At 50.4% G+C, this 25909-nt stretch overlaps 2 protein-coding genes across 3 annotated transcripts; one reads left to right on the top strand and one right to left on the bottom strand.

Moving 5' to 3' along the window:
• The first annotated feature begins 2745 nt into the window (after positions 1–2745).
• Positions 2746–12423, top strand: LOC128338092 (cell death activator CIDE-3-like). Its single transcript, XM_053280007.1, has 6 exons — positions 2746–2851; positions 5767–5844; positions 6291–6435; positions 7870–8019; positions 9331–9518; positions 11686–12423. Exons 2-6 carry the CDS (start codon positions 5792–5794, stop codon positions 11867–11869), a joined length of 720 nt encoding a protein of 239 aa, XP_053135982.1. The 5' UTR covers positions 2746–2851; positions 5767–5791; the 3' UTR covers positions 11870–12423.
• A 5040-nt stretch (positions 12424–17463) lies between these two features.
• Positions 17464–25396, bottom strand: LOC128337803 (cell death activator CIDE-3-like). Of its 2 annotated transcripts, none has more exons than XM_053279181.1 (6): positions 25099–25396; positions 22677–22752; positions 21634–21775; positions 20659–20808; positions 19502–19689; positions 17464–18046 (listed from the first exon to the last, which is right to left on the bottom strand). In XM_053279181.1, exons 2-6 carry the CDS (start codon positions 22727–22729, stop codon positions 17875–17877), a joined length of 705 nt encoding a protein of 234 aa, XP_053135156.1. In that variant the 5' UTR covers positions 22730–22752; positions 25099–25396; the 3' UTR covers positions 17464–17874. The 2 variants fall into 2 exon arrangements, with proteins under 2 accessions (XP_053135156.1, XP_053135154.1); XM_053279179.1 differs by lacking the exon at positions 25099–25396 and adding an exon at positions 23460–23514.
• Between the last annotated feature and the right edge of the window lie 513 nt (positions 25397–25909).

Here is a 25909-nt window from a genome sequence, read left to right as displayed (position 1 = left end):
GTGCCCTCGGCAAAGTATGGCTTCAGCGCCCTCCTGCCACGTTCAGTTGGGATTATCTCTGCCCCATAAAGAACAGGGCTCCAGAACGCCTGCAGATGCTGGACTACAACTCCCATCACCCCCAGCCACAGTGGTCAATAGGCAGGGGTGATGGGAGTTGTAGTCCATCAGCAGCTGGGAGGCTAAAGTTGTGCAGCCCCACTAAAGAATATAATGTTAAGGGTGAGTGGATGGGGGGCACCAAAGGTATACTTGGTGGCTGATGCTGGCTGGGGGAGGGGTTGATGGAGAAACAGATGAGCAGCACAGCAGCGTCTGTGGGGGGCAGCAGCGCCCCCCCCCAAGCCAATAAGGTTCCCTAGACAGTCACTAGGTCTGCCTAGTGCAGAGCCTGGCCCTGCAAAAGACCCTTATAAACCCAAATCTCATCCACATAATAAATATCATTTTCACTCCTTCTGGCCAGTTTAATTGGATCGGGAATTAGCAATAGAATGTTGAAAAGGAATCCATCTGGTTCCCTGTCCCCAAAGGGCTCGCCATCTAAAAAAGAAACGTAAGCTAGACCCCAGCCACAGCCACTGGAGGGATGCTGTGCTGGGGATGGAGAGGGCCGGTTGCTCTCCTCCTGCTAAATAAAGAGATTCACCACTTTTAAAAGGTGCCTCTTTGCTCAGTTAGCGGGGGACCATCAAAATTTGATACGATTTCTTTTCCTTCTTCGGTATTATTGCACTGAAGTTCCTTTTCTGTTTGTTTTTGGTCGGGGGGTTTTCTTTTGTCGGGGCTAAATAATTTATACTGTTTAGAGTATTGAATTGCTGGTGCTGCTGTATTGATCTGTTGTAAATGGGAAAGGGGCCAGGGGTAGAAGAACCGGCCTAAAAATGGACAGTGCTCTAGAACACACACAGGGTTGGCCTTACGGGGCTTGAAAAGAAGGTTCCTGCGTTTCAGACTGTTTAGTCGAAATCTCACCTGTCTAAGGAGTCTTTGATCCGAGTCCAGCAACACACCAACAAGATCTTGATGGTCAAGCCCTGAGCTGAAGCAAAAGAAGAGGAGGGGGAAATAACCAAACCAACCAAAGCAGAGTTTCGCTCATTGCAAAGTTACCCCATAGCTCAAACTATTAGAACCCCTTTCCCAAGGGGACGGTCTTTACCTCCCAAGGGGGTGATCTGGAGGTACGTGTTAGTTTTTGACAGGCGACTTCAAATTAGAAGAGACCACTCATCCAATCAGAAAGAAGTCATCTCGAATATGATTTTATAAAACGGATGACTATATTGCATCATTTGCAAAAAATAAGGTCTTTGGATCTGGACTCTTGGTTAAAAGCACAGAAGCCCCTTATGTGATAATGCGGTCAAATAATCTGATAATGTAATAATATGATAGGTAGGTAGGTAGGCAGATTTAGATCTTATCTAGAGGAGTTTATTTATTTAGTTAACAGGCAGCTGAATAAAGCAGAGGTGCAGTTAAAGGCACCAGTCTCTCCCTCCCTCTTCCTCCTCCCTGGAGCAAAACACTTCCCACACTGATCAGCAGAGAATTCCACCTGCGAGATCATTTTCTCTCCTGCAGTCTCTTGAGATCCCTTTGGAAGCCGTTATGGTCTGCTTCTGACAGAGTTGTCTCAGACGGTGCAAGTAGATCAACAGTTTTGCCACACTGCAATTCGCAGCTTTCCTTCCGATCATTAATGGCTGATTTAAGAAGGGTGCGGGTGAGAATTTAGAGTCCACCATTCCCGAGAGACATGATTTCTGTGCTTCTAGGCATTATCCAGGAGGGAGAATGTTGCTAGGTGCAATTTCTCCAGGCTTTAATGCAGCACCTTTGAAATTCACCCTCTGGCACCAAAGACCCCGTGGGCCTCCATGTGGTCTGGTAGCAGGCACTGCCACAGAATTATACATGCAGCGCAAAGAAGACTTTTAAAGCTGCAGTCTTATGCACATTTATTTGCAAGCTAGTCTCCTTGAACTCGGTGCGGCTTACTCCTGAGTAAACAGGCACAGGACCAGGCTTCATGGCTCCAATCCTGCACATGTGTGGCCTGATCCTATGCCTGTTTACTTGGAAGCAAGTCCCATTGTCTTCAATTATCCTTACTCTCAAGTAAGTCTACATAGGATATCTGCTTGTTTACTTGCGGAGAGTGGGGGAGTGCAATTGAGTTTATTGGACAGGATTCCTGCCAGCTTCTCTTGGAGACAATTCCCATTGAGCTTAGTAGGCATGGATAGCTCTGGCATGGGGCCAGATCCTATGGTCCCATCTTTGCTTGCAGCCCCTTGGTTTTAAATCAGTAAAAAAAGTTGCAAATATTCCGGATTTCACCCCAGCAGAACATCCCTCCAGTGACTGTTGCTGGTGTCTGTTTTCTGTTTCTTTGAGATGGTGACCCCCTTGGGGTCAGGGAACCCCCTTCTCATCACTTTGAGAGCCCTTTTTGTGTCTGTGTGTTTTTGTTTGTTGAAAAGCAGTAGAAGATGAAGGATAATGTCTGACATCCCTACTAAGTTATTCAATATTACTACTCAGGTTAGTAATATTGCTACTCTAAAGCGCATCTTAATTGGAGGAGTACCAAGGAGCCAATTAATTAGAGTAACCAGGAGTTACTTTAAAGCGCTTCTCAACAGGACTACTCAAGAGTAATTTAATCTGGCTGTCAGCCAATTGGCTGAATCCACTTTTAGTTTCAAGCTCCCTCTGGATCTGGGATTGGTTAGCAGTCAATGAGAGGCGGGGTTTGTGCTCAGCATATAAATGGAGTAAGGCAAGCAGGATAAAATTTGTAGAGGGGGAGTTTTTGTCCAGTGGCAATTTTTCTGGTTTGGTAAGTAGTGTGATGGGGTGGGGGAGAAGAAGAGAGGGCAGGTTGCAGGTTATTATTATTATTACTACATTTTATATCCCGTTCTTCCTCCAAGGAGCCCAGAGCGGTGTACTACATACTTAAGTTTCTCTTTCACAACAACCCTGTGAAGTAGGCTAGGCTGAGAGAGAAGTGACTGGCCCAGAGTCACCCAGCTAGTATCATGGCTGAATGGGGATTTGAACTCAGGTCTCCCCGGTCCTAGTCCAGTACTCTAGCCACTACACCACGCTGGCTCGCAGGTTGCAGGTTGCAGGTGGGGTGAGAACTCAAGCCATTTTGTTTATTTATATATATATGTAAACTGCTTTGGGAACTTGTGTTGAGAAGTGCTATATAAATATTTGTCGTAACTCCTGAGTGTGCAAACAGATCCAGGTGGCCTGCATTTCTGGTGGAGAGAGCCAGGGAAAGAGACTAGATGGCAAAAGGAAAACTCTCTTTAGGGCAGGGCATCTTTGCAGGCCTAAGATCATGCCTCTTTTTTAATGCAACCTTTGATTGGTCTGGAATGACCCACAAACTTCAGAGTTGCTTTTTTACAACCTGTATATTTAAACAGTGGACAAGTTCTTGTGGCTATCTACCTTGTTAACACTCTGAACTTGCTCTAAAGCAGGGGTTCTAAAACTTGGGTCCCCAGATGTGGTTGGACTACAACTCCCATCATCCCTTGCTGCAATAGCTTTTGGCTGCCGTGTTGGGGGACGGGGGAAGAGCCTATCTGAGGCAACTCTGGTTATAGTTCTACAAGGGTGCCAGACCTCTCTTCTAAGGAGTCAGGACGGTTACTAGCTAAAGTTCTCTGGTCATGCGATCGAGGCCATTAGGTTGGGTGGGTTTCTTGGCTGTGGGTCCCCAGATGTTGGACTACAACTCCTATCATCCCTAGAGCTGTAGTCCAACATCTGGGGACCCAAGGCTGAGAACCCCTGATTTAATGGACTAGGAGGTTCTGGTGGGGTTGTAGCAAGCCTAGATACATGGGCACAGAGCAAAAGCATAGGAAGCTGCCATATACTGAGTCAGACCATTGGTCTATCTAGCTCAGTATTGTCTTCACGGACTGGCAGCGGCTTCTCCAAGGTTGCAGGCAGGAATCTCTCTCGGCCCTCTCTTGGAGATGCTGCCAGGGAGGGAACTTGGAACCTAGATGTTCTTCCCAGAGTGGCTCCATCTCCTGAGGGGAAGATCTTGCAGTGCTCACACATCATCTAGTCTCCCATTCAAATGCAACCAGGGCAGACCCTGCTTAGCTTAGGGGACAAGCCATGCTTGCTACCACAAGACCAGCACTCCTCTCTGTCTTCCCCATGGGTTATAGAATGCCAGTGGAGAATGTTGCTTATATCTGGTAGGTTCTTAGTTTTTATTGTTCTCAGTTTGTAGCTTTTTATTAACTTTTAATTTGAAACTTTGACTTTAATTGTAACTTCAAATGTAGCTTTAGCCTGGACTCTTAACTCAGTCTCACTTTATCTCGTATCTATTTTATTAATGCTTTGAGCTTCCCTGAGCAGTAGTGTACTGGAGGTGTGGGGAATAAATATTTTATTAGTAGTAATAATCACAATAAAGCTGTCAAGGGGCGTGGCTTCTATTAGCTGCCTCAATGAATCTTTCTACTGCTGTGCGGTCCTGAGCCTCTTGCATTCCCTGCTGCTTCTATAGTAGATTTCCAGGCTGTTGAAAACAGACCTAAGCCCTCTAAGCTAAATTGGGTTTATCCATTCTGGGTAGGCTCTGAGGAACAGCAGCTGGAAGCAAAGGTATCCTATCGCTGAAGAGGTTGCCCTTCTCAATACCCTAGCTGAAATACCAACTTCGTTTTTACACTTGTATCCTGCTCTTCCTCCAAGTGCCCCAGAGCGGTGTACACAATTACATTTATATCCCCACAACAATCCTGCGAGGTAGGTTGGGCTGAGAGAAGTGACTGGCCCAGAGTCACCCAGGGATTTTTGTGGCTGAACAGGGATTTGAACTGGGGTCTCCCTGCTCCTAGTCCAACATTCTAACCCAAGGACACACACTCTGGCCATCCAGTTGTTTTGGGGATGATGGGAATTGTAGTCCAACATCTGCAGGAGGGCCCAGGGTGGGCTGGCATGCCTCACGCCTTGGCGTCCTTGGACTTCATTGCCCCAGAATGTACTTCTTTCAGCAATATGGTGCAATGGTTAGACTAAAACTAGATGGCATTTGATCTCATAGGAACATAGGAAGCGGCCATATACTGAATCAGACCATTGGTCTATCTACCTCAGTATTGTCTTCACTTCACAGACTGGCAGTGGCTTCTCCAAGACTGCAGGCAGGAGTCTCTCTCAGCCCTAACGTACTGTATGCTTTGGTAGTTTGTTGGTTCAATAAAAAAATCTTGTCCTATTAAAAAAAAATCTTGTCCTATCTTAGAGATGCTGCCAGGGGGGGAACTTGGACGCTTCTGCTCTTCGCAGAGCGGCTCCATCTCTAAGGGGAATATCTTGCAGTGCTCACCCATGTAGTCTCCCATTCAAATGCAACCAGGGCAGGCCCTGCTTAGCTAAGGGTACAAGCCATGCTTGCTGCCACAAGACCAGCTGTCCTAAAAGAGGATCTCACTGAAGATCCAGTTATCTGTGGGAGCTTGGAGGAGGGGGCTTAACCCTAGTGCCCTACCATGCTTTCTGATCTGAATTATCATGTCCCCCTGAACTGTTCTCCACACCAGGACAAAAAAGACACTGACCCGTCCCTTCAGAGTGGCCGGCAAATCTGGCCTCTAAATACTAGTACTAAAATTCTTGGGGTGGATCCAACTCAACTTACTGATGCACAAATCACGGGTGAGAAAACTTTCCTAAACACGTCCTGGTTCCTTCCTGCTGCTCCAGGTTGGGAAACAGACGGCTTCCAAGGATGGATTACGCCACGAAGTCCTGGGGCTTCCTCTCCCCACGATCTCTGTCCAGGTAAGCCTTTCCCGGATTTCGGATTTCATTCCAATGGGAATTCTGACTTGAATCGGTGGGGGCCGGATGGATGAGATCCCCCCTAGGGGGCAATCTGGGCAGTTAACGATAAGTTAAAACTTACACAGCACTTAAAACAATGTAGAAGTCAAAAAGAGAGTTGAAAATCCCTAGCAAACAGGGCAGGCAGAGGGGCACCTAGGCAATTCTGGAGTCTGGACCTAAAGGCTTTTGGAGGGCCCCCCTCCCCTGCAAATTAAGCATCCTTTTGCTCTGCCAGGCGACCACACCATCGGGGTCAGACTAAGGAGGGTTTCGGGGGGCAGGCAGTATGGAGGCCCTGGGCATCAGCCCCGAAGTCCAGGGGTCAGAGTGCCTCTGAGGGCAGGTGGGGCAGAAGGAGATGAGAGTGAAATGTCCGTCGTCCCCCCCTTGGTGCCTCTCAGGTGCGTCTCGGCTGGGGCTGCCTCCGTGACTCAGCAGCTGCTGGCCCCACCGGCCTCTCTGGCCCGGCCTTACCGGGTCAGCAACTGGGACCATACTCTGCGCAAAGGGATCGTGGCCGAGAGCTTGAGGGATCTGCTTGAGAAGGTGAGTGGTCTTGGGGTAGGGTTGCCAGGTTCAAGCTGCCAGAATCCAGGTGGCCTGATCTGCATAGTCAAATGCTGCAGCCAGTGATTTGCATTTTATCTGTTGGACAGATTTGTATCCTTTCCCCTCCTTCTCTGCCCTCCCCTGTGATCGGATCCAGAGTAAAATCTGGGCAGCACTTTTGAAATCCGGGTGAAGGAGCCAGAATCCAGGGGTGACCCTCAATTACGGCGATGTGGCAACCCGATATTGGGGGTGGGGAGGGGGACCCAATAATGGAGCCAGACTATCTTCCATGGGCGGGGTGGCTCTGGATTGACCCATGTTGGCAGAGCAGCCGTGGGATCCTGGGAGTGATCTTTGGAGGCTGCTGAGAACTTGAGGAGAGCCTTGGTTTTGCTTGCAGAGCTAGTTGCTGGCCTGGCCTGGGGGGAGAAGCATCACGCCTGCAGCAGAGCTCCTAGTTCAGAACGGGAAAAGCCTTGCAGGATCAGGCCCAAGGCTCGCCCAGCCTCTAGGAAGCCTGCAGGCTGGGAAGAGAGGGCAGCCCTCCCCAGTTGGGGCTTCTGAACACCTGCTTTTCAGGAGCATGCCGTTTCTGATCTGGATGGAGATACGCAGCTCTCTAGGCTAGGGATGTGCAAACTGCCTCGATATCCAACTGGCTCAGTTTGAAAGCTTGATGTTCCCACGATGTGGGAAAGGCCCAGAAAGGGCAGAAGATGGCCCGAACGGGGCGATTTAAGGCATAATGGAGGCTGGCTAGGGGAGCGGGAACCTCCGGGGACCCCCTGCAGCCTCAGAGAAGCCCCCTGGAGGGGATAAGCAAAAAAAAAGATTCTCAACTCCCCACAAGCTGAACCAGGGTTAGGGTTCGAGGGGGACAAAACTGCAATGGCCCCATCTGGTTCGAGTCCGATTCAGACGTGAACCAAACCGGGCCAGCTGGTTTTGTGCTAGTAGCCACTGATAGCCAGAGGCTAGGAGCCAATGGGCCACTAATAGCCCTCAGATAATCTGGGCTAGTAGCCACTGATAGCCCTATCCTCCATGGATTTGTTTAGCCCTTTCTAAAGCCATCCAAGCTGATGGCCTTTGCCACATCTTGTGGCAGAGAATTCCGTAGATGGGAAAGTCCTTTTTGTCAGTCCTAAATATCCTGGCCACCAGTTTCCAGGGACGCCCCGTGGTTCCAGGTTGTGAGAGAAGGGGGAGATTTCTCTCTCTCTCCATCCTGCTCTGTGGTCAGCTAGGTGCCTCTGGGAAGTCGCCAAGGAAGGCTCGAAGCCAATGGCCCATTCAGGGAGCCCTGCCTCTGAGGCTACTGGAGGCCCTCTATGGCCATGATTATGACTTGGGTTAGCAAGACCAGCCCCTTCCCCATGTCCTGCTGTCGAAGCAGCTCCTCACAGAGCAGTCCTGTGGTCCGGGCAGGTTTGCAGTGCCTTGCCAGTGGTGGGCCCCTTCAGCCTTGTCCTGGATGAGGATGGCACCACCGTGGAGACGGAAGAGTTCTTCCAGACGCTTCAGGAGAACACCGTCTTCCTCGTACTGGCCAAAGGGCAGTCCTGGCAACCTGTCAAGGTGAGCAGCGCTAGCACAGGGCAACCTTGGCCTGTAACTCAGAATGGCATTGTTGGGGTGTGTGTCTCCCCCCCCCCGCATTTCATGGCTCAAAAGTGAGGAGGTGTGTGCAGGCAGGGGCATCGGGCAGATCGGGTCTGGTGGTCGCCAGCATGACTTGTCCCCTCTGCTAAGCAGGGTCCACCTTGAGTTGCACTTGAAGGGGAGACCCCATGTGTGAGCAGTGAAAGAGATTCCCCTCAGGGGATGGAGCCGCGCTGGGAAGAGCATCTTCCTGCTTGCATGCAGAAGGATCCACGTTCCCTCCCTGGCAGCATCTCCAAGATAGAGCTGAGAGAGAGAGATTCCTGCCTGCAAGCTTGGAGGAGCCGCTGCCAGCCTGGGTAGACAATCCTGAGCTAGGTGGACCAATGGTCTGACTTGGTATATGGCAGCTTCCTGGGGCTTTCCAGCAGTGTGGGGGCAGGCTGATCCTGGCAGCCCCACCCATATCCTTGTGTTTCTTGCTGGTGCACGTTGGTGCACGGGGCATGCCCATCTCCTGCTCCTCTTCAGCAAGTGCTTTGTTCACTAGCTGGCTGCTTTCTTTCTCTGAGCAAAGAAAGCGCCTAGCTGGCTTGGTGTGGGAGGCTAAGGGGGGGTGTGACTTGGGGGAGGAGTGGTCTGATCCCCCTTGACCCCACTGCCCCAGGGACAGCTGTCCCCTTGCCCAATGGTGGCTCCCAATGCGGGTGCAAGGAATCCTTCTTTACAATGGAATGGTGAGTTCCTTACTAGAAAAGGCAGGCCTCGGAGCTCCCGCAGAGCTCTCACCTGGTCTTGTGCTACCTGCTCTGCCCCACAGCAAGGCTGCATTATGGGGCTTAATGCAGAAATGGTCTTCCCATTTTTTTGGGGGGGGAGGGTTTTGAAGGATCTTTTAAGAAGAAACGAAACCCGCGGCTTAAAAAGGAACCTCCTTCTGGGACAAATAGATACAACCTAATAGGGGAGACGCAGGCAAGTCGCCACGAGGAAAGTTTTTTTTTTTTTTTAAATGAAACTATGTAATAGAAATTTTTAATTACTGTGCTTGCAAAAGGGAAGCTTGAAATTGGTAGGATTTCAACGTCAAACTTTGGTTTTATTGAATAACTAGCCTATGGTAACTCTGAATCTGAGAGAGATCTCCTGCTTCTCTTGGGCACGATGTTCTTGAATTATTGATCTGCACGTTGAGTGTAAAAAAAAAAAAAGTGCACGTGTGTGTATAGATAACGTGCAAGCACAACAGGCCATGCACAAGGATGAAACGGTGCTTCTTCTGCCCAGACGGCGGGCTACCAGCTCGCCCTCTCCCAGAAACCTCGCCGAAGGCACGACGTGGCCTGCGTGACCCTTGACCTCTACAAGACCAACCCTGAGGACTTCATTGGCTGCCTGAACTTCAAAGCCACCCTCTACGGCAGCTACAGCATCTCCTACGATATGCGCTGCTATGGCGCCAGGCGGATCGTGAAGTGAGTGGTGAAGGGCTGACCTGTGGGAGCTGCTGGCTTGTTGGCTGGGGGATGATGGGAGTTGTAGTCCAAAAACAGCTGGCGGGCTGGAGTTGTGTGGCAGAGTGGGTTCTGCCACTCCAGGGTCTACAGCAGGGCTAGGTGGCTCTGGACCGATGGTGGGGTAATGATGGGAGTTGTCGTCCAGCATCTGTAGGACGCCTCAAGCTGTGCAGCCCTGGTCTACACCAGGGATTCTCAACTTTGGGTCCCCCAGTGCTGTTGGATCTCAACTCCCATAATCCCCAACCAAATGCCAGTGGGGCTGGGGATCATGGGAGAGGAGAGCTGGTCTTGTGGTAGCCAGCATGACGTGTCCCCATAGCTAAGCAGGGTCTACCCTGGTTGCATCCGAATGGGAGACTTGATGTGTGAGCACTGCAAGATATTCCCCTCAGAGACTTGATGTGTGAGCACTGCAAGATCTTCCCCTCAGGGGATGGAGCCACTCTGGGAAGAGCAGAAGGTTCCCAGTTCCCTCCCCGGCAGCATCTCCAAGATAGGGCTGAGAGAGATCCCTGCCTGCAACCTTGGAGAAGCCGCTGCCAGTCTGTGAAGACAATACTGAGCTAGATAGACCAATGGTCTGACTCAGTATATGGCAGTTTCCTATGTTTCCTAAAGTCCAATGACATCTGGGGACCCAAGGTTGAGAAGCCCTGGTCTACACCATCAGTGTATACCAAAACTGGTGCACGTGGTGTCCTTTATTGCACACGGTGGCAAAGGTTGAGGCTCTGGCAGATCAGAGCTGCCGTTGTGGAACTCCCGCCTTGGAAACCCGCCACCGGGCCATGATGGCCTCTTCCTAGCACCTGCAGGCCTAGTACCTCTCCAGAATGGGTCCCGCTTGGCTGTGTTGCGGATGGAGCTGCAGACGGCAAATGGCCGCTAGCTCGAGTGAACTTAAATTGCAATTCTGTCTTGGCAACACATTCCGTAAAGCCGTGTGTGCTGAGCACTTTCCCCCTCCGTCCTCTGTATTGCCGGCGAATGCCTTTTCCACCAGACTTCAGACTCCCGTCTGAAACTGCAAATTAGAATATATCAAGAGGCTTGATTCTAGCGGCTTAAGCCAGGATTACAATAACAGGTTTCTCCCCCCACACATGTTAATCATCTTATGATATTGAGCTACTGCCAAGTTGTGCTGTCCTTTTGCTTATCTAGCTTCTGAGCGGTGTTTGTTTGTTTTTGTTCAATCTCTGTACCGCCCTTCCAAAAATGGCTCAGGGCGGTTTAGACAGAGAAATAACAAATGAATAAGATGGATCCCGGACCCCAAAGGGCTCGCAATCTAAAAAGAAACATAAGACAGACACCAGCAACAGTCACTGGAGGTACTGTGCTGGGGGTGGACAGGGCCAGTTACTCTCCCCCTGCTAAATAAAGAGAATCACCACATTCAGAAGGTGCATCCTTGCCAAGTGAGCAGGGGTTTCTTTGCTGTCTCTGCTACAACAGAGGAGAGCTAGTCTTAAGAACATAAAAATATAAGAATAGCCTTGCCGGATCAGGCCCAAGGCCCATCTAGTCCAGCATCCTGTTTCACACAGTGGCCCACCAGCAATTCATGCTTGTGGTAGCAAGCATGAATTGTTGCCTTTACTAAGCAGGGTCTGCCCTGGTTTGCATTTGAATGGGAGACTACATGTGAAAACTGTAAGCTATTCCCCTTGGGGGAAAGTGGCCACTCTGGGAAAAGCACCTGCCTGCTTGCATGCAGATGGCCCCAAGGAGAGCTGGTCTTGTGGTCGCAAGCATGACTTGTCCCCTTAGCTAAGCAGGGTCTGCCCTGGTTGCATATGAAAGGGAGACTAGAAGTGTGAGCAGCACTGGAAGATCTTCCCCTCAGGGGATGGAGCCGCTCTGGGAAGAGCATCTAGGTTCCCAGTTCCCTCCCTGGCAGCATCTCCAAGATAGGGCTGAGAGAGACTCCTGCCTGCAACCTCGGAGAAGCCGCAGCCCGTCTGGGTAGACAATCCTGAGCTAGCTGGACCAAGGGTCTGCCTTGGTGTATGGCATGTTCCTGCCTTCTAGCCCTGCGGGGAAGGCCCTCCTGCTTGATCTTGGGATTCTGAGCCCTGCTTGCTGGCCTTGCATTGCAAACCCTCTGCTCCCTTTCCAGAGAGGCCCTGCGCTGGACGCTCCTGACCATGCAAGCGACAGGCCATGTCCTCCTGGGTTCTTCTGGCTACGTGCAGCAGCTGCTGGATGCCACCGAGGAAGAGGAGGAGAAGAGAGAAGGCGGAGAGTCCCGCCTGGTCCTCCGCGGCCTCCAGGCCCTTCCTGTTGGGAAGTTGCTCCAATGAGCTTCTGGTTGTTGGGTCTCCTGCAGACGGCACAGGGGCGCTTCCACGCTCCTTTCTATATCCTAGACACGGACTTTGACACGTAATGGTTGACTTTAGTAGCGCCCACTTCCGGGACATGCAGAACTCTGCCTCCTCACACACCAGCAGCACTCTGCTGATGTCTGTCTTCCTGCCCTCAGGCTGGCCACTTGCTATCGCTTGCACAGCACTTAATGCACACACATGGTATCGGGGCCCCAAAGATGTCAGAGCTGATGGCTTTGCAGCAGAGGCTGTCGGGAGGGCCTGGGGGCTGGAATCCTTGGGTCCACTTGCCCAGTTCCACAGGGAGAGAGCTAGGGGTCTGGATCCCCGACATGCACCCTAGGCAGGAAGCAGCCATGGTGACTTACACTGAGCCCCCCCCCTTTCCTGCACCCCTTCCTGGCCTTGTCTGCATCTGTCTCCTGTTGCTGCTTGCTGGTGCACAAGCCTATAGGACGGCTGTAAAGTCTAATTTTACACAATGTTGTCATGCTAACTTATGCTATTAAAGCTGATCGCGGTTTTTAGTTGGTCTCCTGCAACCTGGTTGCTAGAATTTCCTCTCCAAAGCATTTCTAACTTATCGTGGCTGTGAATGGTAGGAATACCACTATGAGCGGGGAAGAGAGCTGGTCTGGTGGTAGCGAGCATGGATGGTCCCATTTGCTAAGCAGGGGCCATCTTGGTTTCCCTTTGGATGGGAGACTACCTGCGAGGGTGGTCAGATCCATTTCCCTTAAGGGATGGGGCCACAGATCAGTGGAAGAGCATCTTCATGCTAGCATGGAGAAGGTCCGAGGTTCCGTCCCTGGCAGCATCTCCAAGTAGGGTTGGAAGAGACTCCTGCCTGAAACTTTGGAGAAGCCGCTGCCAGCCAAGGTAGACAATACTGAGCTAGACGGCCCAAGGGTAGGAGGCAGCTGCCCATCTTCCCAATACCCTGATCTCCACCCACCACCAGCCTCCTGAATGACAGTCCAGGCCAGCAACAACCTTGTTCAGGCCTCTGTGGCCATTTTTGTGGCCTCTGTGCATGCACAAAGGGCACTTCTGTTGCCACACAGTCTCCTTTTTTCCCTGATCTCCAATTTCTGTGCATGATATGTAGTATATGGTAGCAGTGCTTGAAATGACTTCACTCCAGGTGCTTCCTGCCGCAGTCAAGATGCCTGTCTGGTGAATTGCCAGGTGTGGGCAGTGGTCATACCACACTTTAGGCTCACTCGTTAGTACGGAGGAGAGTGAATGTTTTGGGGTGGGGAGAGGAAGCCTGTCACCCCAGACACGTTAAGCATGGACAGATGATCTCAGGAGCATCCAAGAGGGACCATCTCCGGAGCAGCTGTGCATTGTGGGAAGGACTCTGAAGGGAAAGCTTTGCATCATGGGAGACTTCCAATCTGCCAGTAGTTCCTCTGGCAGGGAAGAAGAGATTGCAGTCGTCTGCTGCAAGAGCCCTTGACTGAGCTCCCCATCAGCACGTCTCATCTCAAGCCCATCTGGATTAGTCTTCTCTGCAAGGAAGATACTGTCTCAGCCGAACAACCCACAGCCCCCCACTTCTGTCAGGAGGCAACTGGACAGGGGCCACCCTTTGGCAACGGTGTGTTTTGGTAACATCTCTCTCGATGCAAGCATGAAGCAGGGGTGCAAGCACGGCATCCTGCACTTTATTTATTTTTATTTATCAAATTTGTACCCCACCCCAAACCTTTGTCTCTGGGTGGTTAGCAATAGCATAACACAAGTTAAAAACATATACAAAGACTTAAAACAATTTAAAAATTTAAAAATAAACCAGAGGTTAGAACCTGAAAATTTAAAAAGCTGAGAAAGCTTGGGCAGACGCAGAATGTTGTCCAGTACGTCAACCAGTATTTGATATGGTTTGGAGTGTCTTGTGGCTCTGTGGCACTTCCTCCAGTTACATCCAAATGTTTCCATCATGATTTCACTGCAATTCCATGCATAGTTTCTTGGGAGTAAGCCCCCCCCCCCGTTTTGTCTGGGAAAGGCTAGCCTCACTTTATGGCTATGGCACTAGGTTTTCGACATGGCATTGGTATTTCTACATCCTCAAGCACCGGTCCCAACTATGTTAGAGGGAACCTCAACATCAGTTTCTTCCCCAAGGAAGGCTATGCAGCAAGCACCCTCTGGCACAAAATCTGGAGAGAGGAGTCATTTCTATCAGGGTATGTACAAAACATTGCCTAAATGAGTAAAGATCACCAAGTCTTGCTTCATTTAGAGCAGATTAAGAGAATGAAATTCCAGTTTGGTCTCTGACCAGTAATGCAATGTAGACAGATTTTTATTTTTTTTTTTAAACCACACTTGGAACATTAACCATTCATGTTGAAGTATAACAATTGGATTAGGTCAGGGCTTCTCAGCCTTGGGTCCCTACATGTTGATGGACTTCAACTCCCATAATCCCTAGCCCCAATGGCCTTTGATTGGGGATTATGGGAGTTGAAGTCCATCAACATCTGGAGACCCAAGGTTGAGAACCCCTGGATTAGATATTCCAGTCCAATTCTATTAGCCACCACACAAAATTTGGCTACATTATATGCTGGTCTTGTGGTAGCAAGCATGGATTGTCCCCTTTGCTATGCAGGATCCACTCTGGTTTGCATTTGAATGAGACGTGTGAGCACTGTAAAATATTCCCCTTAGGGGATGAGGCCGCTCTGGGAAGAGCATCTGCCTGCTTGCATGTACAAAGTTCCAAGTTCCCTCCCTGGCAGCATCTCCAAGATAGGGCTGAGAGAGATTCTTGCCTATAACCTGGGAGAAGCCACTGCCAGTCTGTGAAGACAATCCTGAGCTAGATGGACCGACTCAGTAAATAGCAGCTTCCTATCAGAATCATAGCAAGAAGTAAAACACATCTAAATGGCCTAGGACATTTCTTAGTAAAGATAATGCCACTGTAAACCGAGGTTTCTTGGCAGTAAAATGCAAGCTGCTAGCTCAGAAGGGTCGTGTGGGGAAGTTCCCAGCAGGGGAGAGAATCTAATTGATATCCAGCCAATTGGATTTAGCTTGGTATCTGTCCAAAAGGAGAGTTTAACTGGCACTGCCTTGAAATGCAGACAGCCCCTCGGAAGACAGAAACATAAAGGACTTGAGAGAGTGCAGTAACAGTTTAGACTCTGTTCTATTGATTGTGTGAGAGTGTATATCTTCTTCATTGCTCCCCATCCCAGAGCCTGTATGAAGAACAGAACTCCCCATGGCATGAAATGCCGTCACAGGGGTGAGGAAAGAGGTTACTTGTGTTTCTGTTGGAGATGGAGGTCCAGCACATTGACCTTTGCAACAACTATCCTAATTATTATGATTACACTTTATATCCCGCTCTTCCTCCAAGGAGCCCAGAGCGGTGACGTTGTAAGGTTCTCCTCACAGCAACCCTGTGAAGTAGGTTAGTCTGAGAGAGAAGTGACTGGCCCAGAGTCACATCCCGCAAGTCTCATGGCTGAATGGGGATTTGAACTCGGGTCTCCCCGGTCCTAGTCCCGCACTCTAACCACTACGCCACACTGGCTCAATGACTACTAGGGGCATTGGGGGTAGAGGTAGTGAGTGAGGGTCTCCTTACCTGTCCCTGCTTTGCCTCCACTCTATGACCCCTGCCTTGAGTCCTACTTCCTTTCCTCTTGGAGAGCAGATGGGAGCATCTCTCTCCCTTCCTGTTCATTATGTAGCTCACAGTTAGGATAGGTCTTTCCTGTCTCAAATGCACTTAACCTAATAAATCTTATTTACTTTATAAAGCAAAAGTAAAGTTCTGCTGTGGAGTCGGTGTCGACTCCTGGTGCCCACAGAGCCCTGTGGTTTTCTTGGGTAGAATACAGGAGGGGTTGACCATTGCCGCCTCCCTCACAGTCTGAGATGATGCCTTTCAGCATCTTCCTATATCGCTGCTGCCCAATATAGGAGTTTCCCATAGTCAAGCACAAGCATGTGACTTGCCTAGGGAGCAAGAGGTTGCCAGTTCGAATCCCTCCTGGCCTGTTCCCCAGATTAACTGTCACAATAAGGTTCTCCACTACTTCGTAGCTGGCGTGGGGGGGCGGGGGCAGCTTCCGCGTGGTAACCAATCACAAATGGCACCAGTTTCTATAGGTCAGGGATGGGATGCAAAAGGCTCTGCTGCACAGCTGGGGCTGATGGAGAGTTGTGGGTCAGCTGCTAGAGAGCTTCAGGCTGGCCTCCCCAACTATAGGGTCATGCGGCTGTCCAGGCACAACTGGGCCTGGGGGTGGACAGCCAGTCTTGCAGTAGCAACCAGGAATTGCCCCCTTTGCTAAGCAGGGTTTGCCTTGGGCTGGGTGACTCCTGCAAGCTCTTTCCCTGAGGGGATGGGGCACAGAGTTCAGTCTTTTCAGCCTGGCTTTTAATATTGAATCGTGTAAATAAAAGCTTCAAGTTCTTATTGTGAACTGCCCTAGCCGTTTTGGGTGGGTGGTCTATCAATGAAATCCCTGGCAGCATCTGCAGGTAGGGCTGGGAAAGGCTCCAGCCTGAAAGCTTGGAGAGTTGCTGGGGGGATGATGGGTATTGTAGTCCAACTATTGGCAACCCAAGCGTGAGCCCTTGAGACTTGGGGGGTCATTCTTCACATTGCGAGTCCAAGCCAGGGCTATAATTGCTCCTGGTTCTTTGAGCCAGTGGGATTCATTTGGTTTTTACACCTTGGAGTCACCTGCGCTTTGGACGCTAGACCTGACATCTGCTATAACATCCAGCTGGGTCTTGCTTTGCCTGCCAACCATGCTTCCAGCCTCCAGATCGGCCTTCTTGCTTGGCCCGATCCCTCCAGCTGACCTTGCTGTGATAAGCTGGCTACACAAACACAGGCGCCGTTTGGATTTACCCTGCTCCCTAACAAAGTAGTCTTTGGTTCTGCCTTGCCTCACTCCATCCTTGAGGAAAGAGGTCCTTTAGTTGCACCAAAGTCACGTGTCTCTACCCGCCACTTAAGGATGGACAAAGTTGTATGATCATCACTGCACCCCTGTGGGCCCTCCTATCCCAGCTCCTTTTGTTAAATCCAAAATCTGCTTCTTCTCAAGCCTCCTTTCTCTAGTCAGCCTGGAAATTATTTTAATTCAGACACTAAGCAAAACTTCCTCTTTGCAGTTCTCTGGATAATCTTGTAGTGTATTTTAGTAGTAATACTGCTTTAATCAACTTTCTTATTCTGTTAAACCCCTACCCTACCCCCCCAAAAAGCGCCCTATTTTTGGACTTGAATTGTAAACCACCCAGAGACGCAAGTTTTGGGCAGTATAGAAATATTTTAAAAACAAACTTCATCCTCTCTCTGTTTGTTCCCCTGTAACCAAAGCTTTCCAAAAAGAATTATTCTGACGCAGAACAAATTCCCTACACAAAGCCCAAACACAGTTTTGAGGTGTTCACCAATCATCCTGGGTCAGTTCCATTCAACACCAAGCAGATGATCAGTAAGTATCCTCATTGCACTCACTGATGGGCTAATACTCCGAAGCATCGACTCTTGCCGATACTAGCCTAGAAATAAGGAAAGCCAATAAGGAAAAAGCAGCTCTTTAATGGCGTATTCACCAATCCAATTGTGGGACTTGGCAAGTAACCATCTCAATTCACCCATTCATAAAAACAGCGTCCTGTAAAAGTTGCAGGTGAGATTAGGGCGGTTGGCTTTCGCCAGCAAGGAAACCACCACCACCCCGCCCACTTGTACCGCAGGGCCTCCTGGCCATTTGCAAGAAGAACCCTCCATAACAGCATAAATAGGAGTGACCAGATCAGTGCTCTGCAGCAGGTGGGCGCTTCCTGGGTTTGCCCCCCAACCCAACAGTTTCTGCCATGTGGCCCGATAGCGGACTCTACGTGCCAGAGTCCATCTTCCACCTTCGGCGTGCAGTGGGAGTGTTGCATGCAAGATGCCAGCAGGTTCCCCATTGGAGTGGGACTCGCCCTCACCAGAGCATCTTCCTGAGGGGAGGAGCAGGGAGGCTGCACAGCCTGGCGGAGTCGTCTTTCTCCGGCGCCTCTTCCGTGGCAGCCAGCAGTTGCTGCATATAACAGGAAGTGCCCAGCAGCACATGGCCTGTGGCTTGCATGGTGAAGAGGGTCCAGCGTAGGGCTTCCCTGGGGAGGGAGAGAGAAGGGGCACAGACAGGCTGTTCACATGGGCCAATAGCAACAACAGAAAACTTTGTGACACAGGAAGCTGCCGTATACTGAGTCCGACCCTTGGCCTATCTAGCTCAGTCTTGTCTACGCAGACTGGCAGCGGCTTCTCCGGGAAGAGCAGACGGTTCCCAGTTCCCTCCCTGGCAGCATCTCCAAGAGAGGGCTGAGAGAGACTCCTGCCTGCAACCTTGGAGAAGCCGCTGCCAGTCTGGGTAGATAATACTGAGCTAGATAGACCAAGGGTCTGACTCCGTATATAGCAGCTTTCCTATGTTCCTATCCTGCAAGGGACAGAATTGTGGGCTGAAATAAGGGTTGTCCCTGCTACCGTTGGTGACCCTATAATCAGAGCTGTGTGTTATGCACGCCAAGTTCTGTAAGGGCAGAAAAAGTCTCCTTGTCTCAAGCGTCCCCTCCTGGAGGCCTGGGAATCCCAGCCATTGCTGGAGGATGTTGCATGGCTGTGCCACCACCAGAACTGTAAGAACACAAGCACAGCCCTCTCTGGTTCAGCATCCCATTTCCCACAGTGGCTCACTGGATGCTTCTAGGTAACTCACAGCCAGGAGGTGAAGGCACGTCCCCTTCTCCTGCTGTGGCTTCCTTGCAGCTGGTTTTCAGGCATCCTTCCTCTATGCCTGGAGGCAATCTCTAGCCATCAGGGCTAATCGTCACTGACAGGCCTGTCCTCCAGGAATTTATCCAAGTCCTGTTTAAAGCTATCCAAGCTGGTGGCCATCACCACATCCCATGGCAGAAAATTCTATAGATTAAATTCTGCGCTGTGTGGAAGAGTCCTCCTCCCTTTTGTTGGTCCTGAAGCCCCTGGCCATGAGTTCCATGGGATGAGCCCTGGTTCTAATGTTGGGAGAGGGGGGGAAGACCTCTCCATACCATGCAGAATTGTTTATAGACCTCCATCATTCATAGTGTACGTCCCTCAAGATGTACCTGTTTTCTCAGGCTTTTAACTGAAACGTTTTAAATCTGCGATCTTGCTTTATTATTAATAATAATTATTATTTATTATCAAATTTGTACACCGCCCCAAACTTTCGTCTCTGGGCAGTTAACAATAGCATAAAACAAGTTAAAACATATACAAAAACTTAAAACAATTTAACCATTTAAAAATCAACAAATTAAAACCTTAAAATTGTATATTGTATATAAAACAGATATTAACTGTTTTAATATTTGCTGCATTTTTTTTTATTTTTACACCGCCTAGAGAGGTTTGTGTCTGGCAGTATAGATATAGGATACATAAATAAGAATGAAATCAGGTCCCTCTTTGTTCAAGAGCTCCTTGAATCACTGGCCGTTTCAAGAGGAGTCCCAATATCAGGCGGACCCTTTTAAAAAGTTGACCCCAATGAGAGAGAGAGGGAGACCGAGACCGGCACTTACTTCATGAGCTTCCTGGCCCCGTAGCACTGCATATCATAGGACATGCTATACGTGCCGTAGAGAGTGGCCTTCACGTTCAAGCAGCCAATGAAGTCCTGAGGATTGGTCTTGTAGAGGTCGAAGGTCACACAGGCCACGTCAATCCTGCGCCGGGGCTTGTGGGAGAGTGCGAGCTGGTAGCCCCCCGTCTGCAAGTGAGGAAGCCAACTCTACTAATTGGGCTCTCAGAAGCATCCCTCCGAGGTCGCCAAAGGCAGAAAGAACGATTGGCATTCTAGCCTTCCTTGTAAAGCCATCCAAGCTTCGATTTTTCTAATTTTCAGCTCTCATTTTACAGATGTGCCCCCCAGGCATAGAACATAGGAAGCTGCCATATACTGAGTCAGACCATTGGTCTATCTTGCTCAGTATTGCCAGCACAGACTGGCAGCGGCTTCTCCAAGGTTGCAAGTAGGAATCTCTCTCAGCCCTATCTTGGAGATGCTACTAGGGAGGGAACTTGGGACCTTCTGGTCTTCCTAGAGCAGCTCCATCCCCTAAGGGAAGGGATATCTTACAGTGCTCACATGTGGTCTCCCATCCATATGCAACCAGAGTGGGCCCTGCTTAGCTAATGGAACAAGTCCTGCTTGCTCCCACAAGACCAGCTCTCCTCTCCTTAAGGAGTATGCACTGGTGCAATAGCCAATAACCTGGACACCAGGAACAACTCAGAGCCTGAACGTCTGACTTAATGACTGCTATTTATACAGCACTTCTCATCAAGAAGTTTCCAAAGTGGTTTACATAGACATACACATGATTATTCCCTGTCCCCCAAAGGCTCACAGCACGAACTGGTTCTTGTAGCTCTTGTACAGAGTTTGCGCTGCCTCTCCCTTTTTGCCCAGAACACCCAGTTTTCGTTGCAGTTCAACTTGCATGCCTAATATTTGCAACTCTGCGCACACAGTTTAGTCCAGTTCTATAGTCAGAGTCCAGATTGCTCATTGGGATAGCCTTGGCAATCAGCAGACATCTGCTCGCTGAAGTCGGGCATCGGCGTTTGCCAGACCCCCTTTCGGTCTAGCCAAGGCTAACACAGCCCCTCCATTGCCAGGGATACCCCTACTCAGCCATCTCTCTTGGGTGGGGCTCAGAACAGTCCTGTTCCTCACCTTGGGTGGGCGCCATATTTGTCCCTCGGTTAGTACCAGCAGCACCGTGCCTGCCTCTAGCGTCTGGAAGAAGTCCTCCGTCTCCACACTCGTGCCATCTTCATCCAAGACGAGCGATATGGTACCCACCAAGCCCAGGGCACTGTGCACCTGGAGGAACAGACACGGTGAGAAATTCCACCTGACATACTAATGTATGAAGTTACGCATGGAGTGGAGAGGGTGGCCAGAGGAATTTTTCTCCTCCTCACACAACACTAGAACCAGAGGTCATCCCATGAAATGGAAGGCTGGAAAATTTAGGACTGACAAGAGGAAGTACTTCTTCACACAATGGATAATTAGCTTGAGGAATTCTCTGCCACAGGGTGATGGCCACTAGCTTAGATGGCTTAAGAGGGGCTCAGACAAGTCCATGGAGGACAGGTCTGTCAACGGCTACTAGGTGGTGGTTATAGGCCACCTCCAGCCTAAACATAGGAAGCTGCCATATACTGAGTCAGGCCATTGGTCTGTCTAGCTCAGTATTGTCTTCACAGACTGGCAGCAGCTTCTCCAAGGTTGCAGGCAGGAATCTCTCTCAGCCCTCTCTTGGAGATGCTGCCAGGGAGGGAACTTGGTACCTTCTGCTCTTCCCAGAGCGGCTCCATCCCCAGAGGGGAAGATCTTACAGAGCTCACACTTCTAGTCTCCCATTCAAATGCAACCAGGGCAGACCCTGCTTAGCTAAGGAGACAAGTCTTGCTTGCTGCCACCAGACCAGCTCTGCTCTCATTGCCTCTGAATCCCAGTTCCAGGGGAGCAACAACAGCAGGAGAGAGCGCATGCCCTCACCTCTTGCTTGTGGGCTTCTCAGAGGCATCTGGTGGGCCACTGTGGAAAACAGGATGCTGGGCTAGATGAGCCTTCTTGGGCCTGATCCAGCAGGGCTGTCCTTACACACACACACCCTTCCCACCTCTCTCAGCTGCTGACCTTCTCAAGTAGGTCCCCCAGGCTGTCGGCCATGATCCCCTTGCGCAGGGTGCGGTCCCAGTTGTTCACCCGGTAAGGCCGGATACAGGGAGCAGGGGTGGAGAGGAGTTGCTGCGTCATGGAGGCACTGGCGGAGACACACCTAGGAGAGGAGAGGAGGAAAGGAAGACCAGACTTGCGTCAGGGAGCTTTCCAAGGAGGGTGGGCGTACGGACAGTTCGTCCCCAAACGCCTGGTTTCCATTCATCCTGCAGACTAACACTTCCATTTCGATTTCGAAGTGCAGGTATCTATTCTAGTATGTTTGCACACCACGCCAAACTCACGTCTCTCTGTGTGGTTTACAACAAGCAGAACTTAGCACATGGAAATTGATTAAAACTACAATTCTAGCTATAAAAAAAGGGGGGGGTGTCTTTAGAATTTTTTTTTAAAGCTGCCAGAGATGGGGAGGCTCTTATTTCGAGAGAGAGAGAGAGAGTGTATTCTTGGGGCAGCAACAGAGAAAGCCCATCCCTGCGTAGCCACCAGACGAGCTGCTGGCAACTGCAGACGGACCTCTCCAGATGATCTCAATGGGCGGTGGGTTCATGGCGAAGAAGTCGTCATCTTAAATACCCTGCTGGGCCTAAGCTGTTATAGGTTATAACCAGCACTTTGTATCTTGCCCGGGAACCTATCAGTAACCTGTTTGTTTGTTTGTTTGTTTGTTTCATTCATTCATTCGATTTCTATACCGCCCTTCCAAAAATGGCTCAGGGCAGTTTACACAGAGAAATAAGAAATAAATAAGATAAGATAACTCCTAGCGTCCCCAGCCACAATGGCCAGCGGTCAGAGATGGTGGACATTGTCGTCCAATATCTGCAGGAGTGCCAAAGTTGTGCGGCTGCTGCATCTTAGCGCAGTATACCACCAACCCACCATCCTGCTGCAGGATCCTAGAGCGTCCTTCCATCAAACGCTTTCTCCCCGGTCCCCCCCACCCCCAGCGTCTCCAAAGGAGGAGTCACAGCCAGCCAAAACCACCATTAGACACTTACTTAGAAAGGGATCGTGGGGAAAGCAGGCACAACGATTTCTTGGCAATGTCCATTCCTGAGAGTGGTTTTGTCCAAGCTGTAGGAGAGAAAAGCTTGCTTAAGAAGAGTCTCTCTGCTGACAGCACTCCCTCTCTCCATTTCAGGTATAGGCACCAAGGAAACCGCTTCAAGACACGGCATTACCGTATTTTCCCAAATCCAAGATGAGCCCCCCCCCCGCCCGCAGTTCTTTCCTATTAAATATAGGGCAGTTCCCTTGAATCCGAGTCTTCTCTGGGGCAAATACAGCCAGCATAGCATAACGGTTAGAGTGCTGGACTGGGAAGACCCGAGTTCGAATCCCCAGTCAGCTATGACATTCACTGGGTGACTCTGGGCCAGTCATCTCTCTCTCAGCCTAACCAGGCCAGGCCTGGAGGGGTTGGGCCACAGAAGGGGAAGGGGCCTTTCCGGAAAGGTGAGCTGTGTCCTGCAAACTGAGTTTCTGAATCAACAGTGGGGCGGAGGGCGGGGGGTGCAATGACTGATCTGAGGGGGCGCTTGCCTGGCTTCACCCTCCCCCCACCCAGAGCCACACTTCACGCACAGCCAGGCTTTGCAACTCAGAAGTGGGCAAGTTGTCTCTACAGCGCACCCACCCACCCAAACACTACTTAATAGCGAGATAAAGAGTGCAGGGTGGGGGGGAATGGATTGCACCCCCTCACCCTCAAATACATCTGCCCTCCGGCACATCCACACACACACCCCGCTGGAAATAGCAGCCCCTTCTCCATTACTTACAGCAGCACACGCCTGACTCCACACTCTGGCCCAGGAAAGGCTGGGCAAGCCCCTGCCGATTTATAGGAGCCCGGATAGCAGCTGCCCTTTGCACAGGAAAGGGAGGGGCGGCTTGTCCCCAGGGACAGAGTCTGCCTGCCAAGCCGACGGCCTCTTGCATTAGTCAGCATGAGATCTTGAGCCGTCAGGAGTCACTCGGCAATTGGGGCAAAGGGCAGCAGCTGGCTTGATGGCCTCCCCCTGCTTTATGGGGGGACCAAGGAAGCTGCCTCATACTGAGTCAGACCTCTGGTCCGTCTAGCTTAATACTGCCTAGGCACTGACTGGCAGCAGCTCTCCAAAGTTTCAGGCAGGAGTCTCTCCCAGGCCTGCCTGGGACCTTTCTTCTTCTATTCCCCACCACCCCGGGGGGATAGCTGCCCCATAGTCAGCGAAGGCGCCCCCTGCCTCCCCATCGACAGACGAACCCGAAGCCATGGCGGCAACTTCAACCCAATTCCCAAACAGCTAAAAACTGATCAAACAGATGCCCTCTCGCCCTCACCCTCATTCTCCCCCAAAGGGGCAACCCCCTTTGGTGTCACCCCTTCGGTGGCCAAGTTGGATGGCCCAACTCAGTATAATGCAGCTTCCTATGTCTGAGTCAAAGGTGGGGTAGAGAAGTAGGTATATCTGTTTATTCCACCTTTCCTCGAGAGATTCTCAGGGCATCATGCCTGGGACTAGAAGAGGGAGAGACATGTCCACTGCAACCCTTTTACCGGTAAGTTAAAGCAGGGGAGAGCCAGCCAGCCCAGCACCAACTAGTAAGCACCATGAGGGAGCAGGGATTTGAACCCAGATCTCTGCATGCCCACCCCGGGATTTTAAACGGCAGCACCACACTGGCATCAGCTACGCAATTCAAGCCCGAAAGAGAGACTGCTAGCTTTACTGAATAAGTTACAGTGTTGTTGTGTTTTGTTTTCTTATTGTAAATATTTGCAAGATATTTGTTGCATCGCTGCATTGACCCTGGAGAAAGCACACACACACACACACCACCACCACATTTATAGTAGAGGACTGGGGTGGAAACCAGGTCTTTGATTCAGGTGAAGAACAGTAGGGGTTGTTTTTCTATATCAGCTGCTTTGAGAACTTTGGTTGAAAAGCAGGAGATGCATCTTCATAGCAGTAGCTTTTAGCCCAGAGAGAGAGAGGTTCTGGCAAGCAGCTCAGAATCCTGGGCAAGAAGCAGCAGCAAAATGCTGGTCCGCAAGCAACCTCCTATATATGCCAGAAGCCACTTAAAGTAAAGTGTGCCGTGGAGTCGATTCCGACTCCTGGCGCCCACAGAGCCTTGTGGTTTTCTTTGGTAGAATACAGGAGGGGGTTACCATTGCCTCCTCCCACACAGTATGAGCTGATGGCCTTTCAGCATCTTCCTATATCATCTGATATAGGAGTTCCCCATAGTCTGGGGAACATCAGCTGGGATTCGAACCAGCTACCTTCTGCTTGTTAGCCAAGCATTTCCCTGCTGCGTCACTTAGCAAGCTATTAATCCTCCCCATAATTCCCCACAGCAACCACCACCACCACCACCACCACCCACCCACCCACCCACCCACCCTCCCTCCCTCCCTCCTCCACTCACCAAGCTGCTTCTACCAAGCCCTTTGCCGGTTACTCCTCCTACAGGCCGGTGTGGCTCAGTTTATATCCCCCAGACAAGCCCCACCTCCCCTCCCCATTGAGCCTGTCCTGGGAACTGGGATAAGTAGGCCAGCTTGGACCAAAGGGGAGAGAAGCCTTAGCTTAACCCTGTTGCTGAACAGGCAGGTAGCCAGGATGGGACTTGGACACAGCACAAAGATGTCTGCTGCCTCCTGGCCGTTCTGAAAGGTTGCCCAGATCGCCTCTAGTGCTGATGAGCCATTTTGAACCAATTTGGAATCAAGGCGCGTGTGCCAAGGAGAATGTAGACTGCCTCACCCAGCTGGCAAAGGAAGAGAGAGGGAGGTCTCCTGTCTCTTTAAGAGTTGGTCAGATGGACCCCAACAGGTGCAGCGTTGATCACCTGGGCAGCTGCCAAAATCCACTCCTCCTCCTAAGCAGCCTTTACAGGTACAAGATCCCAATTGAATGCAAAAGAGGGCGGTACCCCCCAAATCTAAGAGGCAAGCCTTTTTAGCAATTCCCAAAATGTACAACATTCACTAGAAAACAGAACAGGTAATCCTAAAAAAAACACCCAGCTGTTCTTTAAACCACAAGAGATAGTCTAAGAAGTAAGTAATTTCATAGGACTGTCTCTTTAGCTTTAAGAAACTCTTGTGGTTTTAGCTGGGTTTTTGTTTTTTTTAGGATTCTCTGTTCTGTTTTCTAGGGAATGTTATACGAGAGTCACTGGATTTGGGATGGGAATTGCCACAAAGGTTTGCCTCGTAGAAGGACAGTGAGTTATG

Source organism: Hemicordylus capensis, chromosome 15, assembly GCF_027244095.1.
Source record: "Hemicordylus capensis ecotype Gifberg chromosome 15, rHemCap1.1.pri, whole genome shotgun sequence".
NCBI lineage: Eukaryota > Metazoa > Chordata > Lepidosauria > Squamata > Cordylidae > Hemicordylus > Hemicordylus capensis.
Note: the sequence above shows the minus strand (reverse complement) of the source record. Positions and strands in the feature narration are given on the sequence as shown.

Excerpts from the sequence above, each read along its gene's own strand:
- LOC128338092 (XM_053280007.1), top strand. The coding sequence starts at position 5,792 with ATGGATTACGCCACGAAGTCCTGGGGCTTCCTCTCCCCACGATCTCTG. Across the intron at positions 5,845-6,290 it reads TCCCCACGATCTCTGTCCAG|GTGCGTCTCGGCTGGGGCTG; the intron begins GTAAGCCTTTCC and ends GGTGCCTCTCAG. Across the intron at positions 8,020-9,330 it reads AGTCCTGGCAACCTGTCAAG|ACGGCGGGCTACCAGCTCGC; the intron begins GTGAGCAGCGCT and ends TCTTCTGCCCAG.
- LOC128337803 (XM_053279181.1), bottom strand. The coding sequence starts at position 22,729 with ATGGACATTGCCAAGAAATCGTTGTGCCTGCTTTCCCCACGATCCCTT. Across the intron at positions 21,776-22,676 it reads TCCCCACGATCCCTTTCTAA|GTGTGTCTCCGCCAGTGCCT; the intron begins GTAAGTGTCTAA and ends CTCCTCTCCTAG. Across the intron at positions 18,047-19,501 it reads GGGGCCAGGAAGCTCATGAA|GGAAGCCCTACGCTGGACCC; the intron begins GTAAGTGCCGGT and ends CTCCCTCCCCAG.